Source organism: Stegodyphus dumicola, chromosome 2, assembly GCF_044657685.1.
Source record: "Stegodyphus dumicola isolate Sdum_Otavi_A_Nest chromosome 2, ASM4465768v1".
Taxonomy (NCBI): Eukaryota; Metazoa; Arthropoda; class Arachnida; order Araneae; family Eresidae; genus Stegodyphus; species Stegodyphus dumicola.
The window spans coordinates 6,875,503-6,897,216 of NC_140769.1; the positions used below are offsets into that span (position 1 = coordinate 6,875,503).

Here is a 21,714-nt window from a genome sequence, read left to right on the forward strand (position 1 = left end):
CTCGTTTCTGAAGAAATAGAATGGAAGATGTTTCTTCTTTAGGCAAGTCCCAAATTTTCAACTCCATGGTAAATAAAAGAATAATAAAAACACCAGTTACAGTTACATCTTTAAAATTTGCATTCATGTTGCCAATTTTGAAAAGGCATTCTATTACTTTAAAAAAAAAAAAGTTAACATGATAAAGACTTGAATCATAAACAATGGCGACTTTATATGAACCAATGTCTTGGCGAGTTTAGCAAAACATTTGGCGACGATTCCGATCCTGATACCAGCACAATACGTCATAAATTTTATCTTCATAAATTTATGAAGCGCGTCGTGATATAAAGTTATAAAAGCAATGCTTCCCAAACTATTTCTTAAGTGGGGAATGCTTTAACGAATTAGATTGTTCTGCAGACCATATTGGCTCTTCAAAGCAAAATTTTTAGCATATGGCCAGTAGACTTATATTTTAAAAATATATAATATAAATTTAATTAACATTAATTTAACTTTATATTGGTATTAATCAATTAATTAGAATTTAAATGATATTTTAGATTAGTTCGCAGCAATAATTAATCATTTATTTAAAATTCAATTTCATTTAAAATTTAATTAACTGTAAATTTGCTTTTTACGGATAGAGAATGTTTGTTAAATAAAGAAAAGTTTGTTTTTAATAATTAAAGGCTATAAAAGTTTCAATTATCTTTAGCTTATTAACTAAGCAATTGGTACTTACATTAATGAGATAGATAGTGGATTCTTCCACAGTTTGTTTATGTTTGGATGTATCGAGTGATCCAAAGGTCCGTTAACATTTGAAAATTTAATAATTCACTGAAAACTGTAGGCAGTGACACACATGCTTGAAATGTCATGGGGTTTTAGTGAAAGCAAAAAAGTGCTTAAACCTTACAACGCGTCGTATGATAACAAAGGCAATAATTAGCATAACAATTGAGTTTTAGCAAAGACTATGTTCTTTATAACTAATTTTCAACACGTCAACCGTCTCATCAACATGACCTGTAGTCGAGGGACAATGTTGTGAGTAGCACTGTACTGCATCTCTGTAGGTATGGTGAGAAATTGCAGTCGGATGTTGTATTTTAGCATCCCTAATGCGGTCGGACGGTCGTAGTAGACTTGCAATTTCAAATAACCCAACAACTAATAATCACACGGATTGGGATTTGGGATCCTCAGATGCCAAGTATGACGGAAGTGGAGGTTATGGTCAAAAATATGTTGGCCCAATATTCGTGCCGAGTTTTTAAGATTGCTGATGTTTACAGTTTCTCGTGCGTTTGAACCCAGACAAACGGTATGGTTTCATGGATAGTTTTCATGGTTCTTTCATGGGGAATACAAGGCAGTCTTTCTTAAAAACTCCTCCACAAAGGCATCGCGAGCCTTCTGAAATAGGCCTCATGTGCTTTGCCATATTCCGATAAACAAACAAAACCAAAAGCTTGTCAGGTATTTCCAAACTTTCTGGAAAGCTATCGAGCTCAAATTTTGTATACACACTGTTTGTGGATGATAATGCAATGTGGTGAAGCGATTTTTTTCAAAATTTGATTTAGATGTTTTTCGGAAATTCAGTGTTTAACTTCCGTCATATAATGTTTAACCACATACCTCGATTTAACGAACGAACTAACCACGTCTGAATTTAACAGATTCCATCGTCGAATAGACCGAAAAATATTCTTTTCATTGCAACCGGTATGAAAATCTTAGCTTAAATTCTGAAATTTTGGCGAATTTTTGAAAACTGCTGAATTGTTTAAAATATTTTTTGATATTTATGATTTTAAAATTTCAACATCTAAATAAAAGTTCCGGTGTACAAAATGGTAAATTAACTTTCGGTCTCACTGGGAAAAAAGATACTGAAGTTGGTGCACCAACTGTTCTACCAAGAGTTTCAATAGCAAACAAACGGCGGCTTCATTAAGCCTAGCGCCACTTTTAAATTGTTGATAATTCTATAACTATTGCATGCAGTTTACCTAAAGGCGTAAATACCTTAACCAGAACATAAGAACAGCATAATTCAACCAATTTGAAAGCAAAAAATGCACATATACGAATAAAAATACAGAGCTCCCCAAACCGAGTAATAAAGGAGGAACATGATGTATATACAGGGTTTCTCAAAAGGTCGCTGCCAAAATTAAGTTGCTCGTCTGTCATACCACAACAAACAAGATTTACTTAGGAATATGTGTCTGAAAATGCGAACGGCGACCGCTAGAGGGCAATGTTCGCAGGCATATGGGAGAGTGGGAAGTGAGAACATTTCAGGCGAGGACGTTGCAAAAAAAGGATTAATTAGTTTACTAACTCAATTCTTTATGGATTTTTTTTTTAAAAAAAGGTTATTTTCGTTGAAACATGATACCCGAAATTTTTCGCGATTCCAATACTCCTTTACTTCGTACAAGGAAATAAAAAGTTAATTATTTATGCATTTGAAAATAAAACTAAATTAATAGGTTTCGTTATTCAGGCATCGCACGCTTTTATTATTCGCGATATAAAATTGTAGATGAATTCTGGAAAGAAAATTATTTAGTCTATTATTTCCATTTACCTGTATGATAAATTATTTTTCTCCTTTTAGTACATTACTTATCATATCCATTTTACATAAAAACTTAACATATAAAACCGTTTTCTCTGAATTGTATTTGATTATATTCGGAACCACTGCAGATAATTTGTCATAATTGCTAAATTTTTGTTTAATAATTATCTTCCTATTTGTTACGAAAGTTGTTTTCTGTAGCCCAAAGGGACAATTTGTCCAGAGAGGCTGTTAATTAATTTCGTTTTGGCATTTACCATTAAAGGACGTTTCAACTTTTCAAATTGTTGCCACCCAATATCAGAACCCTGCATTATATTTAAAGAAATCAAATAACGAAGAATCTGTATGAATCTGTGTATGTTTCTCGCACTATGAAAAAACAGCGGTATCTAGAGACATCAAATTTTGAATAGCATAGCCCTCCACTCGAATATGGGCATCTGGAAGCCCAAATTTGGAATTTGTTTTGTTATCTGTTTCATGTTTTGTAAAACTTTAACGAATTTTTTATTAACAAACTCAACAATTTCGAAGAGAGCAATGGCAACACTATAAGGGGGGATACTTTTGCGTCCAGCACACGAGGCTGTGTATTCTAAATTTAAAGATGTGCTCATTTTAAAATTATTTTGCGATATTGCTTTTGAATTGAATTTTATGGTTTAAATGAGAAGAAAACGATATTTAATAAATAAAGGTAGCGCACAAAATGTTAAATAAACGCCCCTTTTTTGGCGTAATCTGAAAGCTCAGAAGGGCTATTAATTCTGAAACGGCATTTTGCGTCGATTCACTTTTTAAATTGTTGCTACCAAATATTATCTACATGTATTATAAATAAAGTAAATAATGAAGAATCTGCATGAATGCAGAAATGATTCTCGCATAGTGAAAAAACAACGATACCTAGAGCCATCCAATTTTTAATAACGTACTCTTCCAACTGACGGAACATTAGCACTAGGAAGCCCGAATTTTGAACTTGTTTTGTTACCTATTTCAAAATTTTGTAAAACATTGACGAATTTTTTATTAGGAAACTCAACGATTTCAAAGCGAGCAATGGCAACACTGTACGGGGGTGGGGATATCTTCAGCTCGCGAGACTGTGTATCGGAAATTCTAAAGATATGCTGTTTTTAAATATTTTGTGATATATCTGTTGAATTGAATTTTATGTGGTTTAAAGGGACGGTGGACTTTAAAAATTAGTTTTTTAAGTTTTTGTGTTTTTAATAAGAAATTTTATAGATATACATATAGTAGCATCAGTTTGTAAAATATATGTTCAAAATGTTTTTGGGAAAATATCTCTTTTTGTTAAACATTATCACAAGTTTAAACTTTTAATAACCTTATATCCGAAAACGCATACACAGATCTATTGTAACATAGAACAAGATAGTTTCTTTCAAATATCATTCATTTTTAACTAAAAATGAGACGCATGGAGCATTTTCAAGACATACGAACTGCGAAAAATACAGGATTTAAAGCTTTTCTTCAAACTTACCTTTAATACATGGTCATGAGAAACACCAAATTAACTTTAAATATGAATGAATATATAGACACTAGATAACATTTTCGCATCATTTAATTATTTTTAATCTCATAATATTAATATAAGAATAATAAACATATCGCAAATTGGTTCGTGATTAGAAGTTTGAGGTAAAACAATTTGAGGTAGAAATAATTTATGCATTATATCCAATGAAACTTTTAAAATTCACTCGCATCATATGTTTCACCTTCGTTTGTTATACTTACATTATCTTTTAATGTTTTACAATATTTTTTTACTATTTCTCTTTTTTAGTCCAAAGGGATTTGAATCCCGAAGGACTATTAGTTTCGTTTTGGCATTTTGCGTCGGACTCATAAATGTCGGTTCACTTATCAAACTGTTGCCACAAAATGTTAGAGTCCTGCATTATATTTGAAGAAATTAAATAATGAAAAATCTGCATAAATGTATGTATATTTCTCGTATTGTGATAAAACAACGGTACATAGAGTCATCGAATTTTGAATAACGTCATCCTCCAACGAATATGAGCATGTGGAAGACCAAATTTGAAATTTGTTTTATGATCGATTTCTTTTTTTTTAAAACTTTGACGAATTTTTGATTAACAAACTCAAGGATTTCAAAGCGAGCAATGGCAACGTTGTGCAGAAAAAACATTTTTATCTCCAGCGCGTGAGTCTCTGTATCGGAAATTCTAAAGATATGCTCGTTTTAAAACTATTTTGCGATATTGATGTTGCACTGGATCTTATGATTTAAGTGCGAGGAACATGATATTTAATAAAGAAAGGTAACACACAAAATGTTAAAAAACGCCCCTTTGGACGTAATTTAAAATCTGAAACATTTCAGATTTTGTTTTTTTTTTTCCCAAGCAGGTAAACTTCTCTTTTTGCTTTGGTTCAAGCGACGTTGATCACGTTTTTTTGCAATGAGTAGAGAAAACGAGTTTGTTTCTTCCTGTTTTAGGCGTATAACATTCACGTAACTAAAGTTAAATTCATTAATAGTTGTCAATACTGACATTTTTAGCCTTTTTTTTTTTTCAGAAATAAACACTTCTTTTGAGCAAATATATAAATTATTACATCAGTAAATAACTGTTTAAATACTTTTTTTTTTAAGATTCTTCTCCAAAATTTAAAGGGCAAAGTTTACGTTTTTTACACATTTTAAATGCTTTCAACTTCCTTAAAAATTAGAATATTTTAACTTGGTCTTTTGCATATGATGTAGTTACGTATATGGAATATTATGAGAGTTAAAAAAAAAAAAAAAAAAAAAAAAATTCAGTATTTTGGTTGATTTTTAGCTATTTTAAAGTCCACCGTCCTCTTAAGTGCGAAGAACGGGATATTTAATAAATAAAGGTAATACACAAAACGTCAGAAAAACGCCCTATTGAGATAAAATCTGAAAAACCTTAATACTTTTGTTTTTTTGTTTGTTTGATTTTTATGTCTTATTGTGACTAATGCCGGCAATATCTTCTTTACAGCCAATGCTTCTTGCGAGAACATCCGCTGCCGCAAAGGAAAGCGGTGTCTTATTGATACGAATGGTGGACCCCCACGTTGTGTGAGCTGTCCCAAACAGTGCCCGATAGCGAAGACGGAGGCGTTGTGTGCCACCAACAACTATACTTATTCTACCTGGTGCCATATTATGCAGGACGCATGCAAACATGGGGTGTTGTTGGAAATGAAACATGAGGGACCTTGCGAAGGTAACTATCTTTTCTATTAGTTTTTGCTTAAAAACGATAATTATACAAGTTGTGACACACACACACACACACACAAAAAGGCGGGGGACTTCTGCATTCGGTGCTGCCATTGCTAGTAACAGTTCTTGAACGAAGTTTTTCTTAAAGGCCCTTCATAAGATTCTCCGTTTTTGTCTGAACCTCTTCAACTGATGCAAAATCCCTTCCCTTTAAAGTATCCGACCATTTTCGGAGCACTTTTTTTTTTTTTTTCCAAAAATGCTGTATAAGTATACTATAAACAAATTTTCTCATTTATTATCTACATAGATTAATTATGGAATATCAATGGATACTATTATTATCCTTCAAAAATATTAAATTTATGTGAAATTTTAAGCAAAATTTAAAACAATTTGAATCATTCTACATGAAAAAATATTAAATTTATATTAAAAAAATTCATACAGTAATAAATTATATGCTGTTATCTAGGGAATGACATGAAATTTTAAGGATATCTTGAATAATAAAAAAAATTAAGAATTTAAAAATTTTTAATGAGATTTTCGATAAATTCACGATGTTATTATTTAAATAACAGGCCACAGTTTAAAAAATATTTAACATATAAATATTCTGGTATGTCATTTCCTAGATAACTACGTATATATATATATTAAGCGCACAAAATTTCGTAAAAATAAAATAATAATAATTTTATTTATCTATAATATATCTAATATATATATCTAATAATAATAATTTTATCTTGCACCAAGTAAGCAAGTTTTTAGACAAAATAGATTTTGAGAAAAATGCATTTAATGTTTAAAATGCTATATTTTTATTATTAAATCTTCACCTAGATACCTAAAACTCCCCATCTATACGTTATACCTTCCTTTTATTCAGGTTTATCTCTTTTGCTGTTTATATTTAGCCTGTCTGTTTTTTGTGGCAATTTTTACTTTGGGTAGTGAGGGATATTTTGATTTACTTATTCGCTCCATGTCGAGCTTACTAAATCTCTCGACTGCATATTCACCTTGTTACATACCTATGCAATTTAAAATATCTAGTAAGCCTAAAAGCCCTCTATTTAAGTGTATAACATCCATATATGCCCCCAATTTAAGAGTTTGTAATTCCACATTGGCATCTATCGATATAAATTTCCAAAAAATGTCATTAAAATTTTGTTTGCATTTTGTGTTTTTCTTTATAAGCACTCTTGTAAGAGCTCTGCTCACATAGTTTTAAATATACACTCTGAAGAATATTCATTACATTCTTTGGCCCAGTCCTTTTGGATTTGTTTGTGTACACTCTTGTAGCTGATAGAGCTCGCTGATATTTACAATAAATGTCTGGTCCATCTGGGCACTGGCCATGCATAGCTAGTTTTGCACTCGAGAAAAATGTGAAAAAAATAGAGCAATTACAGCACTTTCCATTCATTGTTCCTGATTCTAATTCGAAGTTGGTCAATAAAGACATCCATTAGTGAGCAACATTGAACCCTCCATCAAGATATTTTTGTTTTCCCTTTAATTTTCTAACTGTGGAACGAGGCTTCTGGATGACTTATGTGTTCATATTGTTCATATTTGGTGACACTACTTAAATATAAATATATTTTACGACAGAAATCGCTTTCAAAATATCATCGTCAATATCTCCTGCCGATGAGAAACATTTTAGTTTTAGTTCACTCAATGGGAATTGCTTTATTAACATCATTCTCAATTTCCTTCACAACCCGTTTCATAAATTTGTTCCTTACGCATTTACGTTTACAAATACGGCTTCCATTTTTTTATCACCCTTTATTATACTTTTAACTCGAATGTTAATAAAAATAAAACAAAGACTAAGATAAATCTAATTGCAGTATGCGATATTTGGAATCAAATGAAACTCATACGCTAGCAAGGACATACGCTTTCAACAGGTAATTAATCAAAATATTGCATTTTATTGGAAATAATTTCATGTTGCTGCACACATTATAGATAAGATTATTTTAGTTTCTTCTCTTTAAAAGTCTTTAAATTACATTTCCCAGGTAAAAAAAACATTTTTGTCCATTTCTAGCTCTTTTCAACCCTTTGAATGCGCACTTTTCGGTGATTTAAATGCCCATTTTCGGTTTTTACTTCGGTTTTTACGTCTTTATGAAAGCCTTAATATCTCGGTTTCTAATTAACGTAGAAACAAAAGCAGATCAGTTTTGGAAAGCTACATAAACAGTCTCTCCAGTGAACAAATAAAAGAAAATCGCCAATTTTGCCAAAATTGCCTTTTCAACGTGTTCGGATACCTTAAGCAAGATTTCAATTTAGGAAATAAAAAAAAGACGCATGGAGACAAATCAGGTGAATAAGGAGGATGCCCCTTCACAGTAATGTTTCTCTGGTCAGAAATTGCTTGACAGATAGGGCCATTGGGAACGGGTGCATTGTCCTGGTGCAACAGCTATTCATTACTCCACAACTGTGGCCTTTTTCCCCTAATTTTTTCACGAAGTCTTTTTAGTACTTCAGCGTAATGTTGATTTATAGGTTCGAGTCCCGGCGAAGGCATTGCTCATTTTTCATGTCTCTTGCTTCAAAGAAACGTAACGAATCTACAGTGACGCCCGAACTAAAAGGTGGTGGATGATGATTCTTCACCACCAGGATTTGGCGATGGGGTCCCCTAATCCCCAGTCGCCCTTTAAAAGAGGGGAGTATATATGGTATTTCCCCCTCCTTTCTAACGGTAGCACAATCGGCGCGTATTCGAGAGATCCAGGTTCGAGTCTCGGCTAGTTTATTGCACATTTTTAACGTCTCCAGCATTAAAATAACCTAACGGCTCTAACTTTTGAATGCAGATCACGAATATGAACTAAATAATGATAATAGCGACATTCGACGTTAAGAAAATGTATTTCAGAGTTTTATTTTGTGTACTTCTGACACAGTACCACAATTTTGTGTTACTGTCCTGTACTGATACGCGACTCTGGAACAGTATATGATAACGAAGAACAATTCTGCACAGGATGACGAAAAAATAGCACACTGAACTCCTATTTGTGGAATAAAAGGATACACATTGCTGCATTACTGTTATTATTTTGGGAGTTTATCTTTATTATTGCATTTATTGTATGATAATAGCAACTGAAAAGGAACAGGAAGAGGAAAGATACGTAAACTTGTTCTTAGCGACGTTAGCGGCTGTTTTAAAATTTTCAAAGTTTTTCTTTGAAAATGTGGATTAACTACGTATATATACTACGAACGTCACGTATCTATTTCAACTACAAAATATGAAATAGATAATAAAATAATTATAATTTTGTATCAATTTAAAATCTAATTCATATTTTGTAACACTTTAACGAATTTTTGATTAACAGAATCAACGATTTCAAAGCAAGCAATGGCAACACTGTACCGAAACAACACTTTTGTTCCCAGCGCGTGAGACTGTGTATCGGAAATTCTAAAGAAATGCTCATTTTAAAATTATTTTGCGATATTGCTGTCGAAATGAATTTTAGAGTTTAAGTGCGAAGAACATGTTATTTAATAAATAAAGGTAGACCACAAAACGTTAAAAAAACGCTCCTTTGGGCGTAATGTAAAATCTGAAAGCCTTCAGTTTATTATGAGTCCAAAGGAGCTTTGCCCTTGAAGGAATATTGTTTTCGTTTTGCGATTTTGCGTTGAAAACTTTAAAAGGCTGTATCATTTTTCAAGTCGTTGCCACCAAATATTACCGCCCTGTCTTATATTTGAAGAAATTAAATAATGAAGAATCTGCATAAATGTATGCATGTTTCTCGCATTGTGATAAAACAACGGTACCTAGAGCTATCCAATTTTGAATGATGTAATCCTACTGCGAATATAGGCATCTGAAAGCCGAAATTTGAAATTTGTTTTATTATCGATTTCGTAAAACTTTAACAAATTTTTTATTAACAAACTCAAAGATTTAAAAGCGAGCAATGGCAACAATCTACGTGGGGGGGGGGGAAGAAACCTTTTTATTTCTAGCGCGCGGAACTGTGTATCCGAAATTCTAAAGATAGGCTCATTTATAAATTATTTTGCGACATTGCTGTTGAACTGAATTGATATTTAATAAATAAAGGTAACACACAAAACGCGCCTTTAGACGTAATTTAAAATCCGAAACCTTTCACGTTTTTTTTTAATTATTATTATTATTTATTTATTTGTGTTTCTTTTTCCTGACGTTCTTCCATAAGTGCTCGGGCAATTCTAATTTTAGAAATTAAGCCTCTTTAAATATGTTGCAAGATGTAAGGAAGCCGTCCAGACTTCTAATTTCAAGTTTTTCTTTTTTTAGAATCCTCCTCTCAGCAGACGAACCTCATCCCTCTGAATGTGTTCGAATCACCGGATCACCTATAGTGTCTAGCATCCGACGCGTCTTCTGGCTCTTGCTTGCCGCACTGACGACGTGTTGTTTCCACGAAGCCAGGTGCCGCTACTGATTGGATGACGTCACATTCCGATTTCGATGACGGAGAGCCCCCTAGTGGTCCAAAATAGAAAACGCGCCAAATGATGTGTTTGTGGAACTGTAATTTCTCTCCGTGAAGGATTTAATTATGTATTCTACATGTTAACTTTTTCAAAAACCACTAGCGCTGTGTTTGTTATGGTTGTAGCTTCGAACTCACAGTTGGTCAGTTCCTTCGTTCTTGATGTTCCCCCTTCCTCCCTTTTTTTTAATCTCCGTCTTCATATTTTCATTTTTTTTTTTTTTTTTTTTTTTTTTTTTTTGTGTGTGTGTGTGTGTATGAAAGACGTTTTTCTCACGTTTCTTACATAAAGGTTGCATCATCTTAATGGTCGCAAGAATTCAATGCCAAAGAAATTTTAATAAGTGCTTACTGTAAAAAAATCAACGAATAATTTTTTAAGTTATATTAAATATTGCTCAATTATTAGAAAATTGTCAAAATTTAGGTAGCTTAAATCATGTTATACAATGTCCTGAAGTGATCCAGGTGGATACATATGAATTAATATTGTTATTTTGTCGTTGCTCTTCGTGTTAATCTATTAATAACTTCCCATTAATGATTAATTATAGCTGAATATTCATTTATGATATTCCAATTTCAGCTTTCAAGTTTATTTCACAATTATTAATATCATTAATTGCAGGGTTTTATAGGAAATAATGGAAGGTAAAGGTTTATATTATTAAATATTGATGAAATAAATTTTATCAGGCACTGGGTTTTATAGGAAATAATGGAAGGTAAAGGTTTATATTATTAAATATTGATGAAATAAATTTTATCAGGCACTTTTGGAATGTACACTGCTGGGAGCGGGAAAGGACAATTCTATACCTCTCGTTCTACTGGTCCGATTGGCAAAATTGAAATTGTGTTTTCCATATCTCGAAAGCACGACTTAGGATACATATTAGATATATATATAGCAATGTCCTAGTATAGGTATTTTTACACAAAAATCGGACTTTTTCTGAAACGACAGCCAATTTGTTTTCCATATTTCGAATCTACGACTCAAAGTATGTGCCAACTGCTAAGTTTTGTAAAAAGCGCACGAGTAGTTTTTAAGAAATTAGCTCTCAAATTTTACCTCCTCCATGTTAATTGAATTTGGTATATATTTTATTAATCTATCTTTTTTTTATTCAAATTATTTGATGCTTCCTTTCACATTTCGAAATTTAGGTTCATTCCAAATGAAATTCGCCCATTTCTTATGATTTATTTTTTAAATTTGTATTTTTAAATAACTTACTTTTTTTGAAAAAAAAATTGAATTATAACCTTTAAAAATTTTAACATCATCTTAAAGTAGATGTATTTCTAAGCATACCTGCAAAAAATTAGAGATTTTTATTCAAAATTTCCTACGATATACGTGAATTTACACTTTAGCGCGGTTTGAAATTTGGCGTATTTTTTTTTAAGCGATAATAACGAAAATGTCGTCTACCACTTTGTTAAAGTTATTTGAAAGTAGGAATGATGACTTCCACCCCCCGCTCGCTCACAAAGAAAAAAGGGCAAATGAAAATAGGTTGCTGTAAATTAAGAAGTTCGTCAAGTGAATTATTCTTGGCGCAAACTGAAAAAAAAAAAAAAAAAAAAAAAAAAAAAAAAAATTGCACCAAGATAAATTTTTAAATTTCTCCGTAAATATCTCACCAAAAATTATAAAATTTAATATCCCGGCACAATTTAAGTTGTAGAATCGAAATATGGAAAACAATTGGTATGTTATTTCAGAAAAAGTTCGATTTTGTGTCAAAATACCTATGTTAGAGGAATGCTATATATATATTATACGAAAGTAGAAAGATAACATGAACAAGAGAGACCTTAGTGGTCAAGACTTCGGGTCTTGGGCTAATTTACTATTTGTTGAAATTCTTTGTACATATTTACTGTGTATTTGAAATGTTTTTAATTATTTGCGAGCATCATATTAAAATTATTAAAATTTTTGTATTAAAATTTATTAGTTTTTTCCCTCATTTCTTTTTGATTTTGAAGTTATCTCGTTTTGTAATTTTTACATTAAGTTTTTACGCTATAACTTTAGTATTGTTTGTGGTTTTTACATGATGTAACTATTTTACTCGGGAACTACAGTGTCAAATGTACTTTTCAGCAATAACTTTTAAACATTCCTCTTCTTCGCAAATATATATATATATATGTAATATATACCCTAAGTCGCGCTTTCGAGATATGAAAAATGCAATTTGAATTTCGTCAATCGGCCCAGTGGAACAAAAGATATAGAACTGCCTCCCCTTCTTTTTCGCAATGTACAATAGATACTGTTTAATGTGATCGCGGTTAAAGTTAGCATTCGATATTGTTACCGAATTACCGAAGTTCCGCCCGTTTGTTTACAAAACTACGGAAAATACTTATGTACAGTTCAGTTAATATTATTAAAATATTATAGAATAAATCTTTTTAAACTGAAGTCGCCAAATAAGTTCAAAATACATTATAGAAATCGCCAAATAGCAGAGAAATATCACCAAGTAAGATATTAATTCACCAAACAATCTGGTTTCGATTTTAACGGACCATTTTAAATCAAGCCTAAAAATGCAACCTTAGTATATGCCTAAATTTTGAATAATATTATTTATTTTGAGCGCAGTCAGCCACAGGTCTTCCTTCTTAAGGTATTATTTTTAAAAAATCTACAGAATTTGTTTACACTCTTTTTTTTTTTTTTTCTGTTCCTGGGAGGGGTGGAGAATCAATATCTACTGGAGTGTCCCCCCTCGCTCTTTCATTTCCCTAAGGGAAGATCCACGAAAATATCTACTGAAGTGTTTTCCCCCCAAATTTTTTTAATTTTATATTGGCATGTTCTCTTTCAAAGAAGAATGCCCTCTAAGTATTAAAATTTCAGATTCAGCATCCGTCAAATTGCTTCCAAAAATAAACATATCTTTGCCTTTTCCTAATTAAAATGCTGTTGAAGTACCCATTTATATGCTTCTCCTTAATATTTATTTTAAATTAGTTAAATTCCATCGATAATTTGAGGGGCATTTGAAAGGCAAAGTAAGGATTAAATTGTGGAACTGCTTGGTTTTCATTTTAGTCCACCATGTCAAACTAAGCAAAAAAGACAACCTTAGTTTAACGTAGATTTTCAATAACGTCTACAGAATTTTTTTTTTTTTTCCTGAAAGTAATAAAAAAAAATCCCTAAAAATATCTACGCTAAACAAAGAATGCCCTTTTTGTCTTAATTTAAATTTTACATTGAGCAAGTTCTGTTCAAATGAGAGGATGCCGTTCGAGAATTAACCCTTAAATGCATGAATTTTTGTTTTTATTTTAAAGTCAAAAATACATTAGAATTGATAACAAATGAAATAGGAAAAAATCCTTAAAAAAAATTTAAACTGTTTTTATTCCAATTTTTGAAAAAATATTATTAACTTTTACAAAAAAAATGATAGGCAAATAATAATTTTATGTAATAATACATACCTTAGAAACTTGTTCAAACAATTTTAAAACTTTGATTACATCTATAAGGTATTTCACCCACTTTCCTAGCGTGCCTTCGTGGTGTAGTGGTCTGCATGCTGGGCGCGTATTCCAAAGATTCGCGGTTCGATTCTCCCGTCGAAGGCATTGCTAATTTTTCATGACTCCTGCTTCCGAAAAATACCTAATGCCTCTCTGCACATCAAAATAACAACAAACACAAAATCAAAAATTCGTATAGTGGTGCCACCGCACTTAAACTTTCAAAACTATATACGTAAACAGTATATGTTTCTGGCTGCATGCATATTAAATCAGTTAAAGATGACTGCCATTTTGAAGGATATTTTTCTCATTGTTTTCTATATCATTCGGTTAATTTTATCAAAATAGCGGTGAATAAGAGGCATCTACTACTGTATTGATATTTGCTTCTTCCTGCGCCCCCCTAGTTCACAGTACCGTCATCCTTGATGAGACACAGAATCTTTTAATGCATTTCTTTTTAACATTTTGACTAATTTTTGTAATTAAAAATTCTAGAATAGAAATACTTTTTAAACTTGCCACTTTTTGCACTTTTTTGCCACGAAACAGTTTTCATAAAAGCAATTAGGTAGATGCTTTTTAAACTTCTAATATAAATTACGCTTTGAATGCATAAAGTTGTAATTTTATGGTAGGTAATAAAGTTTACAGTTTTTTAGTTATTACAGAAATCCTGTTAAACCAAAAATTATGCCAGGTTAATTATGTAAAGTAATTTAGTAAGTATATCTCCAATTTTTTGTGGGGGGTGGGGTGGATAGTATACATAATTTAATGTTTTGAAAAACATATTCTTCACATACTGCGAAACCTAACAAGTTTTAGTTCCTGTTGCAAATACTGCTAACTTCAATTTTATTTAACTTTTTGTTTTCTCTGGGTCTACAATTTTGTATAAGATACAATATCTAATATACTGAGTCTCGACCTATTTTGCCCCATGTAGCCATTTCACCATTGCTGGAAGATCATTTCCCCTTCCTTTCCAAAACTCGAAAAATAAATAAATAATTATATATGTTATAATTTAATGTGTATAAGGAAAATTTTCGGTCAGTCGTCATGGCAGGGGTAGAAAGCTAGAGACGAAGATGACAAAATTGGTTTTTTATAAATCACCAATCTTTATTTTCACACATATCCAATTAGTTTAGCAGATACTTATTCCACCATAATTAAGTACGATTATATTTCTATATATATTGTTTTTTTTTTTTTTTTAAGAAATGACGTAGGCATTTGAGAAGCGAAGCCGCGCGGTTAGGGAAAGCAGCAGAGCAGCAGTTAGGGAAAGGAAGAATGACGTAATTAACTCGCCAGCGGTAATTATAAAATAGTAGACGCAATTGTAGAGATAAGCTGTGATTGGTTAATTTTAGGTTATTATATAACATGGTAGAATCTCGAATTTGGAAGAACAGATGAATTTAGGGTTAAGCACATAATCTACAATTGTTAATTTTGAGATTTACCTAGATTTAGATGATATTTTACCGTATTTTGTAAGGTAATCTAAAAAATGCTGATAAATACCCAAACTTAAATAAAAAGTAGTTATCTACATTCATAATCCAAAACTAAATACTTAACAACTAAATAAAAGACTGACGGTATACCCTCTTTGAAAACGTGAAATCCCCCCCCGCCCGATTGGAAACCCCTGATTTAAAATCTACAGTAAACATACTTAATGTTTGTCCACGGCTATTATAACATTAAACAATGAGGGGAAAATGTCCTTCAAAGTAGCAGCGAAATTTAATGAAATATAACTAAAAACGTGTACATTCAGAAATTTGGGGTATATGTGTTTAAAGTAGTGGTAGAGAGAAACATTTAACCGTATGGTAAAAGAATGCGAATTACTTTGAAGATGCAACCTTTAAGTTATATACACAAACGTCCGTTTGTGTGTTTATTGTTTGTGAAAAACGTCTGTTATTTATATTTATGAAACGGGTATCTCATTTCATATTGTTTTTGTCATTAGCATATAAATAGAACGATCATTAAAGAAAAGCTTTTGTTTACAATGTGCGTAAACCTGCATCCGAAGGTTCCGTGCAATTTGTTACGTTCATCCATCTTATTGCACGCACCTTAAATAATATGCAAGCTACGTGATGAAAAGTATGGCGTCATAAATATTAGAATCCTGGTCAGTTCCAAGCCAGTGGCCGATTTAGTTACTTAGGTTTGTTTTTAAGGTACAAAGAAGATTTTTGTTTACTGCTGGATGACATTTTAAGTTATATTTAAGTTCTTTTTTTTAATTTGTATTTTTGAAAATAGAGTTTTTAGTTTAATGTGCTGTAAATTATATTGTGTATGTATGTCCTAATGATCTAGTTTGCTGTGTAGGTTTCATTGTGTACTTGTGTGGCCAAGAAAGCGATTGTTTTCTTGCCACATTCTTCTTGCAATGAAAGTGAAAGATTCTGTCAGATGTATGATCTTGTAAAGCAATGCGTTACCAAAAAAAAAAAAAAAAAAAAAAAAAAAAAAAAAAAAAAAAAAACCTAATTCTAATTCTGTTTTAAAGGAATGGTAACGAGAAGGAAAAAGTAACGATCATCAGACTGTCCTTTGAATCTTGCTTAATGAATATATTAGTGTAAATCTAAAACTACTTCTATCCCTTAAGAGAGATTTGTTTAATTTTTGCGTTAATAAAGTACAAATTCGCTTTATAAAATCGTCTTAAATTTCTGGATTAAGTCCAAAATATTCCCGAGGTTTGCCAGCTAATATACGGAATAATTTTCAGTAATTTTGCAGAATCATTACGCATTTGTGAATTTTACTTATTGGTAACTAGATAGCTTCTTTGCGTATAGTCCGCTTTTACTTTGGGAATACAATGGTTGCGGCATTAAATATATAGACACTTCAGAGCTTAAAAAACATTATAAGTCTTAATATAGGTATGTAAACTTTCCAGTAAGTCTAAACGTATGTAGAGAGCTAAATATAGAAAACTTTTATACACATTTATTAATATTAGTGGGCATCTTATGCATTGTTTCGGCCATATTTGTTAATATGAAATCTTACTGGGTTGATCTTTGTAGATCATTTCGTTGGATTAGAACGAAAAACAGATCCGCGATTACAAAATTTTTGACCCATGTCTTATTTTCGTTGTTGGAGTGTAATTTTGAATTTTGTAATAAGTTGCATACAAAAAAATTAAATTTAGAACGTACTGTTTTACAACGGAGGGAAGCAAATGTTCGAGAATTTAATGCTCTGGAAAAAAGAGAGAATTTAGTGCATTGGAAAAAGAAACATTTCGATGTTGTAAATAATATGTGTATTTCCTATGTCATTTTCTGTCTAGATCTAAATGTTTTCTATGATATATAATGTTGAAACTATATGATGTCATTTGATATGTACAAGTTTAAAATAACTATTGTAAATGTTTGAATTGAAAATAAAGCATTTAAGTGTCTCATCAGCTGTGCTGCACTTTTTTCTCTTTGCCGATGTTTTTATATCTTAGACTGACGTTAATGAAACTTACTCAGATACGATTGGCTTACCGGTATTTTTGGTCATATGCAGTGTAGTGGCGATTATTTGGGGTAATGCCGGAGAAGCTGGTCACGGATAATTGAAAAACGGGATAATCCGTACTATCAATTTTCATGCACATGTTACGTGTTTATTTCTTAAGAAATATGATGTAGGTTCGCCATGGCATCCTTGTACGGCCTCTTAAATTATGCACATATTTTGCTACATTTCATTTAAACTTATTTTACCCGAATTTCATTAGAGATATATTTCGCATTCAATCAATTCAGTTCTCACCTCGCGGCAAGGAAAAAATATATAAAATCTCAAAGCATCTTCATTAAAAACTGTAAAATACAGAAAAACCTAAAACACCGAATACAGTTAAAACAATTTTTGCAATTAAAATTAGAGTTTCTGCACAAAAACAAGTAATTCGGCCATTGACTTCTAATTGAGTAAATAACAGGATCTTTTACTCCGTTCGCAGTCTCTGTTTTAATTTTCAAGACACAGCGATAAGTCGCGTACGTCTTAGGTAGAGTTCTTATAGTTTATGTTACTAAAGAGAACGACACTCTAAACCCTTTAGAGACTTTCCGTCAAAATTCTGCGCTCCTGAAGAAGTTTTTCAACGGTATCTGCTATCGCGAACAAATTCCACAAGTGCCAGTTTTAAGATACAGTTTAAAATATCACGATTTATTTGTAAAAAATATCACAATTATCATATTTAAAATATCACGATTTATTTGTAAAAATTATCACGATTATCATATTTAAAATATCACGATTTGTAAAAAATATCACGATTATCATATTCAAAATATCACGATTTATTTGTAAAAAATATCACGATTATCATATTTAAAATATCACGATTTATTTGTAAAAAATATCACGATTATCATATTTATAAAAAAATATCACAATTTAAAATATCACTATTTATTTATGAAATCCGCAGTAATACAAAAAAAAGAAAAAAAAAAAAAAGTTCTCAACGCTTTCAGATTTTGTATTACGTCCAACGGGGCGTTTTTTAACGTTTTGTGTGTTACCTTTATTTATTAAATATCATATCTTTCGCACTTAAACAATAAAAATCAATATAACAGCAATATCGCAAAATATTTAAAAGAGCATATCTTTAGAATTTCCGATACACAGTCTCGCGCGCGAGAGGAAAAAAAAAATTTTCTTTTTCGTACAGTGTTGCCATTCCTCGTTCAAAAGCGAGGAGTTTAAAAAATTCGTTAAAGTTGTAAAGACATTAGGGTTTTTTTTTTTTTTTTTTTTTTTTGAAGAGGATAGATGAAAAATTAGCAACGCCTTCGCCGGGACTCGAACCACGGGCCTCTCGAATACGCGTCGAGCGTGCTGACTACTACACTACGAAAGCATGCTAAGAAGGCGGGAGAAATACCTTATAAAGTTTTACAAAATAGGAAACAGATGATAAAACAAATTCCAAATCTGGACTTCCAGATGCCCATATTCGAATGAAAGACTGTGTTATTCAAAATTCGATCTCTCTATGTACCCTTGTTTTATCACACTGAGATAATACATACATTCATGCAGATTCTTTATTGTTTAATTTATTTAAACATAATGCAGGGCTCTGATATTGGGTGGCAACAATTTGAAAACTAAAAGGAGAAAAATAATTTATCATACAATTTAATGGAAATAATAGATTAAATAATTTTCTTTCCAGAATTCATCTACAATTTTTATCGCGAATAATAAAAGCGTGCGGTGCCTGAATAACGAAACCTATTAATTTAGTTTTATTTTCAAATGCATAAATAATTAACTTTATATTTCCTTGTACGAAGTAAAGGAGTATTGGAATCGCGAAAAATTTCGGGTATCATGTTTCAACGAAAATAACCTTTTTTAAAAAAAAATTTCCATAGAGAATTGAGCTAGTAAACCAATTAATCCTTTTCCTGCAACGTTCTCGCCTGAAATGTTCGCACTTCCCACACTCCCATACGCCTGAGAACATTGCCCTCTAGCGGTCGCTGTATTTGGTGGCAACAATTTGAAGAGCTAAATGCCGCTTATAGTGACAACGCAAAATGCTAAAAGACTGGCCAGAATTTGTCACGTTGTGAAAATCTGGCGACTTTTACTAAGGTGGTTCCGATGAGAACAAGTACTAAAACGATCTAAATTAGTTGCTATCTAGATGTTTTTCAATCGCATTTTCAAAATTTTCAAAATTACAGGATCGTGGCATCGAGAAGAGTGCGACTTAGGAGGAAATGGACAAATACTGGCTATGCAACATGAAAAATTATGACGAGCGATTTAAGTTTTTTTTTTATGTATTGTTGTTATGTATGTTTTTTATGCATATGTTGAGTAACTAAATAACTAAAGAGTTTCTCTTCCTGCAAACTTCTGCTGAAATGGCTGGTGCAAGTTTAGCAACATCTTCGCCAGTTTTAATGGTCGGTGAATCTCATAATCGAACATGATGATTTGCTATGTTGTTTATGTCTGATATGTTCTTTTTCTCCTTCGAAATTTCACATAATCTAAATACAGGCGTTTGATATTCAAGCTGATAACAAATCAAAAGACTCCATGCATAATTTTTAGTTCGAGAATTTTTCCTTCTATTCATTTTATTCCACCTCGAATTGCATGCGCTCAGTTATCCAGAGTTTTAGCGTATCCGGAATATGGTATTTTCCGATTTTTTCGGTGCTTAAAATTAATTTCCTTCTTTTTACTTCCGTGTACGAAGTAAAGGAATTATTGTAATTGCGAAAAATTTCGAGTATTGTGTTTTGACGAAAATATCCATTTTGACCGCTCTCGATTCCATTTGAATAAAGTTTTTGCCTGACATCTGCTCATACGCATAGAATAAAGGTATCTTTTTTTTTCAAAATGCATTGTGAAATGGATTTAAATTGGATTCAGAAGAGATTTTTTGTGACGTCTGTGCGTACGCATGTTGGTATCTCGCATAATTGAGAAACGAGTAGTCTCAGAACTTTGAAATTTTATATATCGGATTGCTATAACATGCAGATGTGTACCTGCTATTTTGTTTGCTATCGGCAGCAGCAAAAGTACATAAATATATGTATTATATTCCCAATCTGTTATCCGGCTCGGTGAGCTGAGTTTTTTTATTCTTATATGTTTATAAATTGTGCATTTTTTGCTTTAATAGTGATTGAATTATACTGTTCAGGCTAAGGATTTTAATTCTTTAGGTAATCTGCATGGAATAGTTGTAGAATTATCAACAATTTAAAAGTTGTTTAAGCTCTGTTAAGCCTAACGATGCCGTCATTTGTTTACATTTGAGACTTAGTAGCATAGTGAATTAATTCTTTCTGCATCTGCCTCAGTGTCTTTTTGCCGATTGAGGCCAAGAGATTTTGTGAACCAAAGAATCTGTCTTTTGGCCTAATTTTAATTAATTTAAACTCTAATTTTAATTGTAAAAAAATTAATGGTTTTTAACTCTATTTAATGTTTTAGGGATTTCTGTATTTTACAATTTTTAATTTGGTCTGTGCTTTTATATATTTTTTTCTTGCCGCAAAATGAGAACTGAATTGATTCAAAGAGAAATATATTTCTAATGAAATTCGGGGAAATAATTTTAAATAAAATGCAGCAAAAAGTGGGCGTAATTTAATAGTCCCTACAAGGAAGTTATGTGATGTCCACATCAGATATTTTTTATAACAGATAGTAACTGCATGTTTTAAGATTTGGCTGTGTTCAGATTTTAGTCTCTTGAAATTCCCATGAGGATTCCTACAGATTTTTTTAATTTACGTGTCTCGGCTACCTTTTTGTATTCCTTCCGAATTAGTTTAACTGGATTCAGAAAGTTGGTGCATTCTTATGAGTTGTCGGGAAGAGGAGATCTCTCAGACTTCTCATTTCATTCCTTTAGAAATTACAAGGCTGAGAGTTAGTTCATTGATACAATTAAAAGGAAATCCACGTTCTACTGCTCTACTGTTGAGTGAGTTGCTTGCTTCTGGGCCCAATTCCAAAGCAGATGTCGCCGCACCTATCGAGGAAGGGGTGAGACGAGGGAGGGGGGATCCAAGCGAGATTCGGTTTCCCGAGGACAAATGGATTTATCCACGACAAGACGGATCACTGCTGTCTCTGGACGTATGGTCTAAAAGGAAACCTCTAATTACTCCAAAGCTGGGTGTGGCGTTCTAAATGAGATGGATTTGAACGCCTCGGGCTCCACCACCTCACTTCTGTGATGCCAACACGAATTCGGC

The 21,714-nt window shown here is 31.9% G+C and overlaps 1 protein-coding gene across 1 annotated transcript in view; it reads left to right on the forward strand.

Moving 5' to 3' along the window:
- LOC118190099 (follistatin-like) overlaps nt 1-17,375 on the forward strand; it is a 244,600-nt gene extending 227,225 nt beyond the window's left edge. Inside the window, exons 5-6 of the mRNA XM_085810414.1 lie at nt 5,623-5,850; nt 10,198-17,375. Of these exons, the coding sequence (XP_085666540.1) occupies nt 5,623-5,850; nt 10,198-10,262 (293 nt within the window). The 3' untranslated portion in view covers nt 10,263-17,375. The remainder of the gene's footprint in view (nt 1-5,622; nt 5,851-10,197) is intronic.
- The last annotated feature ends 4,339 nt before the right edge of the window (nt 17,376-21,714 follow it).